The sequence below is a fragment of the Arvicola amphibius genome, chromosome 4 (genome assembly GCF_903992535.2).
Source record: "Arvicola amphibius chromosome 4, mArvAmp1.2, whole genome shotgun sequence".
In the NCBI taxonomy this organism is placed as follows: Eukaryota; Metazoa; Chordata; class Mammalia; order Rodentia; family Cricetidae; genus Arvicola; species Arvicola amphibius.
The window spans coordinates 151,687,031-151,699,560 of NC_052050.1; the positions used below are offsets into that span (position 1 = coordinate 151,687,031).

General features: G+C 43.7%; 1 protein-coding gene across 1 annotated transcript in view; it reads left to right on the top strand.

Annotated features, from left to right (window-relative positions):
• The window catches only part of Csmd1 (CUB and Sushi multiple domains 1), a 1,175,551-nt gene that overhangs the window by 1,063,948 nt on the left and 99,073 nt on the right, over positions 1-12,530 (top strand). The window contains exons 42-45 of the mRNA XM_042054928.1: positions 2,899-3,087; positions 9,456-9,633; positions 11,480-11,625; positions 12,286-12,366. Coding sequence (XP_041910862.1) covers positions 2,899-3,087; positions 9,456-9,633; positions 11,480-11,625; positions 12,286-12,366 — 594 coding nt within the window. The remainder of the gene's footprint in view (positions 1-2,898; positions 3,088-9,455; positions 9,634-11,479; positions 11,626-12,285; positions 12,367-12,530) is intronic.

Here is a 12,530-nt window from a genome sequence, read left to right on the forward strand (position 1 = left end):
CATCGGAACTGGAATATGTGGCAGAAGAACCTGGAGAGATGGCTAGGCAGTGGTGAGAGCGTGTATGTTTCTTCCAAAATACCCGAGTTCAATTTGAAGCATCCATTTCAGGAAGCTGAGCCACCTATCCTAACTATAGCTCCAGGAGATCCAAAATCTCTAGCCTCCATGGACACCCACAAACATGTTACAGACTCATGGAGACCCACAGATACACATAATTAAAAATAAATTTGAAAAAAAAAAGACAGGAAACAGAGAAGCAGGCTGGGGAGCTGGTGTAACACTTGAAAGTCCCCCCGAAATGCCAACTCTCTCCAGTCATTTAGCCCTTCCTGAAGTTTCCACAACTTCTCCCGACAGGCCATCAGCTGGGTTTCATATTGGAAACCATGACAAGTTGACAGTATTTGTAGCTAAGGATGTTTCTAATGCACAGGTCCGTGGAGCCTTCCAGATTAGCATCACAACATACTGTAGCACGTGGGCGGTTTCTCCTAGCAACCACAGAGCTGTTTGGAATGCCAGGCTCCCTGTCACTGCCTGCAGTCACAGGAGAGGATTTTACTACTCATCACTAGCCCAGGAAAAGAGCCCGTTTAAGAACTGAAACTGTGGTTTCTACTCCATCGTAAACTAGACACACTCTGACTTGTGAACACCGTGTGTATTCAACATTTACGAGCTCGTTGAATATGTCAGCTATTGTGTGCCTGTAGATAACCTTAATGGAAATGATGCTGAAATTGACATACTTCAATATTTAGCTTTTTCTCCTTTGAAATTACCCTCAGGACAGAGATTTCTGCAAGTAGTCCTGCTAGAGTAAGTACTGAACAGTCTTCCCGTGGCACAATGCAGATCGCTCTCCTGAAGAGCTAAGGTCAACTATGTTGCCTTAAATGAGAAAGCCAATGACCCATGACCACTGCACACTGTCATACCAAAGGGAAAGTCTACCATGGTGGTACTTCCCCAAATAAATACAAACTATTGTTAACAATGACATTTGTAATGCTTGCTGTTTGGCAAATGTTCTTGGAGACAAAAAGCGTATAGCTCCTTTTGAATACAGTCTCTGTTGGGTGTACCCACTTGGCATCTTCCCACAGGACCACCAGAGAAATGCCAAGACCCTGAGCATGGACCCAGAACCCAGGAGGTACTCAGACCTGCCCCTTAGGTCTAAGCTTGTATCTGCCTCCAACTCTAATACTGTGATTTTATTTGATACGTGTCCTTGTGGTAGGCTAGTTTATTTCCCCCAGTCTGCTATAAGCCCTTGGTTCCATTTCTCCTATGGCCTCTTGATTTCAAGGAGTTAACACAAAGACAGAAGGTCTTTGTATTTGCTGCACCAGGTAGGCATCACAACCTAGAGTGCTTTTCAGTTTTTATTTATGGATGTCAAGCTTACCTCCACTGGTGGAATAGACAGCTGGTTTACATGCACATTGAGTTTCCACCTCATATGTCCATGAGCCCCTCATGTCTCTTCCATGATCTTCAGCGTCCTATTGTCTCTGGGAAGATACCCAGGTGCCTACCCTTTCCAATTATGTCTGAGTATCTTACCTGGCCCCTCTGTTAATTACCTTTTTATTACTATGCTGGATTTTCAGAAGTAAGGATCGCAGGAGACAGGGTTGATCTGGCTCATAGTTGTAAAGGATTCAGTCCCAGTTGCCTGGGCCCTTGTGCTTGGACAGACATTATGTTGATGAGAATGGGAAGTCTGGCTGGGTAGTTCTGTACATCGTAGTGGATAGGAGCAGTGTGTGAAGAAGGACCTAGATGGGTACAGTCATCACAGTCATGCACCAGTGGCCAGTCTTCTAGCTAGGTTCCGCCTCCCAAATATTCCACCTGCATTCAACACAGAAGCCTGTGAGCTTTATCACAGGAACACCAAACACCCCTTTCGACAGCTGCTTCTACAGTATGCCCATATGGCTTTGAAAAGGGAGTCAGGATAGTCTTATATGCATTGGTGGCTCCAGAGACGGAAAGAGAGCAGCATGGGTAGTAGCTGTCTGTGTGGGGTGGTTGTTTAGCTCTGAGATTCCAGTAGTTAGAGTTACACTAGATGTGTGGACGAACCAGCTCACATTACTGATTCGTGGGTGAACTTACAACAACACAGGAGCAGCACACGCTGTCACCCTCGCTAGAATCTTTACTTGGAAATATTTAAATATCTAAGACATGATATCACTGTGGAGTCCTGGCTGGACTAAAGCTCACAAAGCTCCAATCGCCTCTCTTCTCCATGCCTCTCCTAAAGACATAAACCACCACACCGGGTAGAATATAATTATTTTAATGATAAAGCACAACAAATAGTTATTATAGCAATTGTGCAAAGAGTAATTGCTAGCTTCGGGATTCTACAGTTCTATATTTCTAGAAACATAAAATAAAATGAAGGGTATTTTCTATGTTATTTGTACCAAATGATGACATTAAACAAAACGGAGCATAGTTGAGCATCTGGTAACACAGAGAATGCTAGGGTGCCTCCTTTATATTCAAAGAGAAGCACCAGATCCTTGTTCACTCATTATTCAGGGCTGGCCTTTTGATCATTGCTTCTCTTGCTTTCTAACTTAGTTTATGCCTACCACTTCTTGCCAAGGTAGTAAATTTTGTCAGATTTCTTTGTGTGTGTGCTATGATTCTATGGATGCTTACACTAGGTGCTTACTAAGTGCATGTGGTTATAATTCTCTACATACCAATTATCTCTTGACTCACTCAGGATGGTACCTGAAACTTGGAAGAAACACGGTTTTTAGATATTTATAGCTCCAGGAGCCAGCTGCCCTTGGCTTCCTCCTCTATAGTCCTTTGGTGCCAGACAGGTGCTGGGAACTTGATGTCGCCTGTTTGTCATTTCAGCTTACGAGTTACAGAACTGCCCGGACCCACCTGCGTTCCAGAATGGATTCATGATCAACTCAGATTACAGCGTGGGCCAGTCCATCTCCTTCGAGTGCTACCCGGGTTACATCTTGCTGGGCCACCCTGTACTCACCTGCCAGCATGGCACTGACAGAAACTGGAACTACCCTTTCCCGCGATGTGATGGTAGGCTCACCATCTCCCTTGGGGACAGCTGAGCTTCTTGTAGGGAACACAGTACAGAAACTATTCTGTGAATCTGCATTAGTCCAGTCAGCAGAGGATTCCTTTCTCATTGCCATTCCCTATAATAGACTAAGAAATACTTAGTATAAATACACACATACATAGTAGGACGTTTCGAGAATGTACAGTCTTTCTGCTTAAGGAAGCTGTAAACAAAGTATTGGATGCACACACTGAAAACTCAACTTCAGATCATAGGAACCTGCCAATCATCACAGACCTGACAAAGAAAACAGGAGGCAATGGGGCTCCTTAACCTTTCCAGTGTCTACAGGGGACAGGGATGACAAAGGCTTTAATCCTGGGAAGTCTTCCTTATTATTAGTTACTTGTCTTGTTGCAATGACAGATTTCCTGACAGGAGCAACCTAAAGAAGGATGGGCTTATTGTGGCTCCAGTTTGAAGGTGTCTTCCATCATGCTGAGGAAGTCATGGGGGCAGGAAGAAGAGGCAGCTGGTCACAAAGCATCTAGACAGAGGCACAGAGAGATGGATGCTGGCACTCAGTTGGCTTCCTCCTTCTCATTCAGTCTAGGATCCCAGCCCGCAGAATGGTAGTGCCAACATTTGTGGTAGATCTTTATCTAATTACCTCATCTAGAAAACCCCTTCCAGGTGTGCTGTCTCCATGGTGACATTAAATCTCATCTAGTTGACAGTGAAGATTAGCCATCACATTATTGTTTGTTCAGCTTTTATAGTCACTTGGCATCTGTATTGCAGAAAACAGTTCATTGTCGTAGGGGACCTTGAATGATTCACAATATTTGCTGCTCAGAGACAGAACACTCTAGATGGAGGACACAGTATTAGCCATAAAACTGAAGTCTAACTGGGTGGGTTGTTGCTGGAGTTGCTAGGGTCAGTACCTGGGCCCTGGGAGCTCTAAGGAGCTAGGCTTAGCTGCCTCTTCTCAATAGCTCAACTAAAGAAACAAGTAATTATGAAAATTTTGTGTTCACTGTAGTCACACTGGGATGAGAAATAAAGGAATAGCAGCCTCCAACTTCCAAGTCCATCCTTGAGGTCCTGACAGGAGACTGAGTTTTAAAGAGAAGGCAAGAGGTTTAGATGATTAGGAGTACTTGCCACAGTGTGGTCCTGACCCCCACTGGTTCACCATTGTCTCAGTTCCAGCCCCTTGTGAAAGGGGGTCTTACAAGTTATCAGAACTGTGAGGCGCTAGCTATTGCTGGGCTTCAGACTTCCCCTCTCCCAGCCTGAGATGCCTGGGGAAATGTCAGTTTTTTCACCCCCACATTATTCCAGTAGTCTGAGAGCCAACGGGAGGGGCACAACCCCTTCTTCAGAGTACCTCCATCAGTCAGGATGGTGACCCAAGCTCCTGGGATGTAGAGTGCTGAGCAGCGGTATAGTGTGGTCCAGGTGCACACATACATATGGCGTTGCCTCAGAGCAGAAATAACACTGCCTCACTTCACCGTGGCTTTCTGACTTTTAAAATGACGTAGGCATTTCTGCCATGTCAGGCAAAAACAAACTGATGAGGCCTGGCATCTATGAGGAGGTGTCTGCAGCAGAGAGCTCACTGCCAAGCCTGGACCCTGCATTACGTATGCAGCCACTCTGAATGAATAATAATGAAATCTCCAACTCTGTGGACCTTTGAAATGTTAAGCACCCCTATCTCATGAGGAAGGGAAGGTACCTAGCTGTGAATTTTTACTGAAGCAGTGGGGAAAAGAATTATGTGGTATGCTTTTAAAGCTCACCTCACCTTTATTTTTCTTTCTGATAATCTTAAGAACTCTTAGCTGTATTTAAAAATTCAAACACTTATTCAATTGTGTATAAAATAGTATTTTTTAATGTGTCTGGATTTTTTGCTTCTCACCAAGATGTGTTAAATAATATTTATGTCTACTTTTTGTTTGAAAACTCTTACTTAAGGGTGAGGGTGCAGCAGAAGCTGAGCATAAGAAGGCCATATATATTCAACCCCATCTTCACCCAAATAAGCCAAAGGATAGACCAGCAATAGCACCCCCTCAGATTGGCAGCTGTCAATTTCTTTGGAATATTCTCTCTGTATGTTACTCTGTGGGTCTGTGTACATCTGAGTGTTTTATGCATGTGCGTGCATGTGCATGTGAAGAAATACATATGGAGGTTAGAGGAAAGAGTCAGTTGTCTTTGCTGCTCTCAACTTTAATTTTTCCAACTTTAATTTTGACACAAGGTCTCTCACTGGGCCCAGAGCTCATTGATATACTAGACTGGCTGGCTGGTCAGTGAGCTCTAGGTATCTCTCTGTCTCTCCTGACACTGGGGGTATACATACACCACACAAGGCTCTTTCCAAGGATGCTGGAGAGTCTGAGTTTATCAGTGCAGTCTACGACAGGAAAAAGATATTGAGATTATCTTATGTGACTCCCAGGAGTTGATGCAAGATAACATATTGACTGCCTGTCTACTTTGGGAAACTCATCCAGTTCCAGTGCCACGCCTTCCTGATGTTGCTATGGCAGAGTCATGACTGAAAGATGTCTACTTGGGCACCTCACAGCTTTATTGCCCTATGTCCCCTGGCTTGTCCTTCTGAGCCAGGCTGGCTATGCACAATTTATTCAGAGAGACCACTACATGCTCTTGAGCTGCCTCCCAGAAGAGGCCTAGCTCTCTGACCAAACCTTCATGGAACAAGGATGTTCTGCACATCTCCACCTCTGGCTAAGATCAAGTGTAGCATTATATGCTAATTCCTAGCAATAATGTCATGAATTTTAAAATATACTGAAACATACCAGTCATACAAAATTATATCATAATGCAACTACTAAATTCAATTAGAAGGACTACAAAGGGCTTTTTAAGAAGCTTTCAATATAGGTTCAATATCCTCTCTGTATTGGATTAAATATTTAATAATTAGCATACAGTTTTAACGCAAAGCCACTTTCCCTGTGAATTGTTCAAATTAAAACTAGAGTCCTTGTTTCCTAAGGCTCACAGACTGTCACTCTGTCTGTGCAAGGCTGCAGGGTTGCCCGGCACAGAGAACAGAGCTTCCTGCAAGCCAGCCCTCTCCCAGCATGCCCTTGGTAATCCTCAGAATCCATTCCCTTCAGCCAGGCTCCATTTCTGGGCAGGGCAGGAACATTCTCTTTGTTTGTGCAGGGCAGGACAGGCCTTTTGAGCTCTGTCCTCAGAGGTCCAATTCTGTGTGGCTCAGAAAACTTCAAGAAAAATATAGGGACTTGGAGCAACTCCCGTGTATCTTCATTAAAAATTGTCCAGTTCAGGGAAGTCCTACTGAATAATGCTAGATGTTAGTACAGACACACTCACCAACATATTAAATCAATTCATAATAATATGCTGAAAGTATTTATAGTTAAGTTGTGTAAGAATCTGCCAAATAAAATTAGTGCATTTTCAGTTTATCTGAGTATAAATTGTGATCTAAAACATACCTACTATAGCAAATACATGAAAAAATATGTCTTAATAAGACACTGAAGGCATTTTTGTCCTATTTTTTATTACTGTTTGTGGGTTTTCTACGCACGTGTGGACATGTGCTATGGAAGTCGTCTGAGGACAACTTTGTGGAGTTGGTTTTCTCGATCCAGCTTTACCTGCCTTTGGGGAATTGAACACAGGGTGTCAGGATTGCTTTAGTGCCTTCACCTGTTAAGCCGTCTTGCTTGCTTCCCTCTCTTCCTCCCCTGTGTCCTTCTCGCCTGCCTGTCTTCCTCTCTCTCTCTCTCTCTCTCTCTCTCTCTCTCTCTCTCTCTCTCTCTCTCTCTCTCTCTCCCCCCTTCCACCCCCCAATGTAATTCAGGTTGCCCTCAAACTCCACGTCTTCTCCTGCCTTTGCCTCTTCAGTACTGGGATTGCAGGCACTCACACCACTCCAGCTTAAAGTATGATTACTTTGGGGGGTTGTTTGTTTGTTTGTTGTCTATAGCATAAATGCATAGAAATCAGTTTTAAAATAGTTACAATTGTCAATATATGCTTTAAGACAACAATTTAATAAATTACATGTAACTTAATGCTAAAGGTACATTTGTAGTTACAAATATAGTTTAAATTTGCCAGTATCTTAAAAATTATTTTATATATCTTAGTGCTGTGCCTGCATATATCCATGTACCACCTATGCGACCAGTGGGAAATGACCCTACATATTGAGTAGTCACAGCATAATGTTAGGATCAAATAAGAAAGCAAAAGTATACAAAGGAAATTGGGTCATATGTGAACATGAAGTAACAGCCATGGACATGTAAGTAAGCTGGGGTAGCCAGTCCCTGCAGTGTGTGCAGTGCTGTCCATCTTCTGATGTTGTCCTTATTGCCCCCTGAGAAGAGACATCTCTCAGCAGAGCAGAGGCTAGTGGAGGGAGATTGTCAGGGACAGGGAGGGGTGCAGCTTCTACCTTTTATATCTAACAGAATGATAGGGAAGCTCCTGGGAGTACATCATAGATGAGCCAACAAGATCCACTGAGAAGACTCTAAGGAGGCAGTGGCAAGGAATTGGATATGCAAGGAAAAGCCAAGTCTGCTTAGACATCTGGATAGGAGAACAGCATAGGCCATCCATGTAGAACAGAGCTCAGTACCGAAGTCTGGAGTGGGAAGGACTTTGTAGTGAGGGGCTGCGGGCAGGGCTGCTTTTCGTCCTGCCCGGCTCCCGCATGGTTAGCTTTACACCCGAAATAACAACACACAAATTGTATTCTTTTAAATACTGCCTGGCCCATTATTTTCAGCCTCTTACTCACATCTTGACTAACCCATATCTAATAATCTGTTTAACACCACGAGCGGTGTCTTACCGGGAAAGATTCAGCATGTCTGACCAGGCTGCTGGCTTCATTGCATCTCTCTCCCTGAGAAGAGGCATGGTGGTCTGCCCCAGAGAGGAGAGGCAGGGCAACTGTCTGAGCCATCTACCTCACTTCCTTCTTCCTGTTCTGTCTACTCCACCCACCTATTTTCTAACCTACTAGGCCAAGCAGTTTTCTTTACTAATTAACCAATGAAATCAACAGATTGATAGAAGACCCGCCTCCATCAGGACTTCCATCCTCAGGGATAGTAAGTGGCTGCTGAGGGTTATGTGGTGTGAGGCCATTTGTAGATTCCAGGTCTCAGTTGGCTCTCACCCTCACCGACTGGTAGTCAAAATGTGGCTATGAAAGATGTTTGCTCTGCTGTGTTTGTGAAATTATGGCTTGTCTGACTCCAAAACCCACCGGATCATTCCACCATCGTACTCTAGAAAACTCTGCATGGCTCTCTCTCTTCTCCATTTGGTTTTGAACTGCTTCAGTCTCTTTAATCTTTTATTGAAACCAGCATGTTACTGCTATGATGTCCCAGGTACATGGTGTCTCAGGACTTTGAGTCTGCCATCATCTACATGAGTAGTGTCTTAATCAGTGGTTGATGTGGTAGGGCCTAGTTCACTGTGGGTGGTGCTATTCCTCAGCAGGTATCCTGAATTCTATATAGAAACTAATTTGAGCAAGCCTTGGGAAGCAATCCGATAAACAGCATCCCTCCGTAGTCAGCTTCAGTTCCTGCCTTGAGGTCCTGCGCTGGCTCTCCATCACGGTACGCTGGAAACTGGATGCTCACACAAAACCCTTCCTCTCCAAGTTGCTTTTAGTCATAGTCTTTATCAAGGCCACAGAGAGCAAGCACATGCATTTCAGACTCTTGTGTTATGCGGTCACCTCACTTTTCCAGAAGTGAAGTAATTGCCATGGCAACAACAGCCATCAGTTTTAAGAACAGTTAAAATAGATCAGGGGATGCATCTCCACATAACCAAACGCTCTTCGATTTGACTGTGTCTTTACGAAGTGTGCTTAAGAAAGTTTATCTTGCTTCCTCAGGTACAGATCTGCAAAGAATTGATAATGTCTTTGTTTTGAGGCAAATAGGCTTAACTGACACTCTTTTGGGGCCTTAAATAGGCTTGAGCAAAGTAACAAAAACAAAACCACTTAGCTCCCTATTGCACTGGACAGTCCAATGGATTATCAGCTCAGCCACAGGCAATGACTGGCAGGATTTCTTTAATCGTATGGGGATGACTATCCTGAGGGATTTTGAAGACTTGGAGAATATATTAAGTGAGACTGAGATAACTTGCAAGTATAATTGTCCTGAAGTTTCTAAATTTTAGAGAAATAAGTTTGACAAAGAAGTAAGAGAAATATTTCAGTTATTTCTTACAAAGGGTAATTTGGGCTTTAGACACCCGAATCATTGCCTGCTAGTGACAATCAACCATCTTAGTTTATTGTCAATGTCTCCCTTTTCAGCTCCCTGTGGGTATAATGTGACATCACAGAATGGTACCATTTATTCCCCTGGGTTTCCGGATGAGTACCCAATTCTGAAGGACTGCCTTTGGCTGATCACTGTCCCTCCAGGGCACGGAGTGTACATCAACTTCACCTTGCTGCAGACTGAAGCTGTAAACGACTACATCGCTGTCTGGTATGATTCCTCCCAGGAAATGGAAGTCCCTGCTGTGGGTAGGCTGTTCTGGATTAGCGCTTGCCTCTAATTTGTTGGGTTACCTGTTTATACATGATCTGCCTGAGCAGATCTTCAAAATGGAATTCACCAACAAAAAGCAAGCTATACAGAGGAAATTTCAAGACATATATCTAATTTGCTATAAGATAGAAATAACCAGATTGACTATAGGGCAACATTCACGATTAGTTTATTTCACATTTTGCTTTAAATAAATTATTAATAATTTTTTCTTTGATATAAGATTTTACTCTGAAACCTAGGCTAGCCTTGAACTCATCGAGGTCTTCTTGCCTCAGCCTCTGGAGTGTAGGTGTATGCCACCACACCTGTCTTAATCCACAGTTTGAAGGGATGTATGTGTGTATATGTATATATGTATGTGTGTATATGTGTGTGTTCATCTATATGTGTATATATATGTATGTATACATGCATACACACATACATGTATATATTTAAAGCAAAGCTGTAATGTGTTTTCCCTTAATGAATACATGAAAGAACACTAAAGAAGTGTTTCCTTATGGTGTTTCCCACCTCGGATAGTACGGGCCTGGTTTCCTAGAGCCTTGCAGAGGAACCTGGGCCAGGATATGATGAACATGAATCTGCTATGTAGGACCTCGAGAAATGACAAGCTACACCTTAGAGATCTAAGGCACAATTTAAAGGGGAGACTGAAATGAGTATTCTCCCTCATACTATGATGGGAGAGCCAGAAGGTACCCCTAGGTCACCAGGATCATAGCACTGTCGAAATTACAGGTGACCTGCACATGTGCATGTGTGATGTATGATATGTGATGTGTATAAATCTGTATGTGTGTATCTCTGCATGTGTGGCCTATCTGTATATGTTTGTGTACAACTGTGTTATATGTCCATGTTTGTGTGTGTCTAGTTATAAGTGAATATTTATTATATGCATGTATCTGTTTATGTCTGCTTGTGTATTTATATGCATGTATAGTTTCCATATATGCTGTATGTATCTATACATGAATGTATGACTATTTTTGTATGTATATATATATGTGTGTGTGTGTATAGTGTTTGTTTCTGAATGCATGTGTCTGTCAGTCAAGTGCCTATGTATATCTGCCTATGTGTGATATTTGGGGAGAGCATCATGTGGCTGAATTACTGCTCAATGAGAAAGAGAAAGAAGCCTGGACCAGAAGGAACAGATGCACCAGGGCCTTAACATTTTATCTAGAGTGTAGGGGACCACGTACAGGGTTTAAACAGGACGGTCGCTGGGAATGATGCAGCTGCAGGGCCCAGGGGAAGCTACCTTCTCAGGCTGCAAAGATGGTTTTGGAGGGAGGTTCTGAGAAGCTGAGCTGAAAACCGTGGCAATGAGACACCGAGCTTTGCTGTTCAGCAAGGCAGTGGAGCAGCAGCCCCACCAGCAGTAGGTCCGTGTAGATCCTGCTGCACGGACTCCCGGTCTTAACAACTCATGTGGGTCCATTACCCACAACCAGAATGCAAATGAAGGAGAAATGCAGGGGAGTGAGTCTCCTGAACACAGAGCGTCCTACTACTAAAGGCAGTGCCAGGGGAATATCTTACTGCATTTTTTAGTATTTTAATTTAGTTGTAAAACTATTTTATAGATATTAGTCATAAAGAAGTGGCCACCATATGCACTTAAAATGTTGTTTTTGGTCACTGACGATGGGCACAGGACTTTCCAGACCAGCACTATCCTCTCTACCTGGCCATATTGGGGAACTGGCTGCACAGTCTCAGCTATAACACTAAACTTCTTCCTCTGGTACCCCAATCTCTTTCCCAGGGATGGTCCTGACCAGAATTCACCTCAGCTCGGAATCTTCAGTGGAAACACCGCCCTCGAGACAGCATACAGCTCCACCAACCAGGTCCTGCTCAAATTCCACAGTGATTTCTCCAATGGAGGCTTCTTTGTCCTCAATTTTCATGGTCAGTTTATTTCTGCTTCAGTGGCCAGGACATAAGAGTCCCAGGAAAGCTCCTCACAATGCCCACACACATTATCTCCGGCTGTCTCAGAACCTGCTGGATTGTCCCACGTGGATGCCGGAGTGTCCTGGAAACCTTTGGTGCTAGATAGTACCTCTGTTGTCAGTTCTTTTCATCAGGTCATGTTGGTAGCTGTTTGAGGTTCATTCATTCCTATAGAACTATAAATGAGACCGTGTTGTAGAGACTCTCATGATGCTCTTGACTTTTGTGCAGGCCTGCATGTACCTGACTCTAAGGAAATGTCATAGAAACCATTATCTAATGACCAATGGAGGGCCACCAAACTTCATGATGTCCTTGAGAGCAGTAGGGAGCGGTCACCAGCCCCTTGTCTCCCATGACCCTAAGACAAGAGGAGACAAGCTTACTAGTCTAGCCAGGCTGTGATGGGATCACTTCCATGGTGACTTCCAAAAGCAGGAGAGTAGGTGCTATTCTAATTTGACGTTTTCAAGGTGTGGGCTTCGGGTGTTGCTAAGCATTTAACAGTCAAAGTGAGCCCTTGGAAAGAACCATGTACACGTGCATATGGTTTTGTAACTTGATCATTCAGCAAAGGTAACCACCACTTTATCCTCTTTCACAAACCCATGGTAGCATTCCAGCTGAAGCGATGCCCGCCTCCCCCAGCAGTGCCACAGGCTGACCTGCTAACGGAAGATGAGGACTTTGACATAGGTAAAGGCATCTCTGCTTTCCTTCCTTCCACACCGTGGGATCTGGCTTGTCATAGCTCTTCTGATTGAGACTTGAGGCAAATTGGTTACCATAAGGGAAAATGGCCCAAAACATTGTAGAGCCTTCCACAGAGACTGGACCAAATGACTTAGTTTATGTTTTGC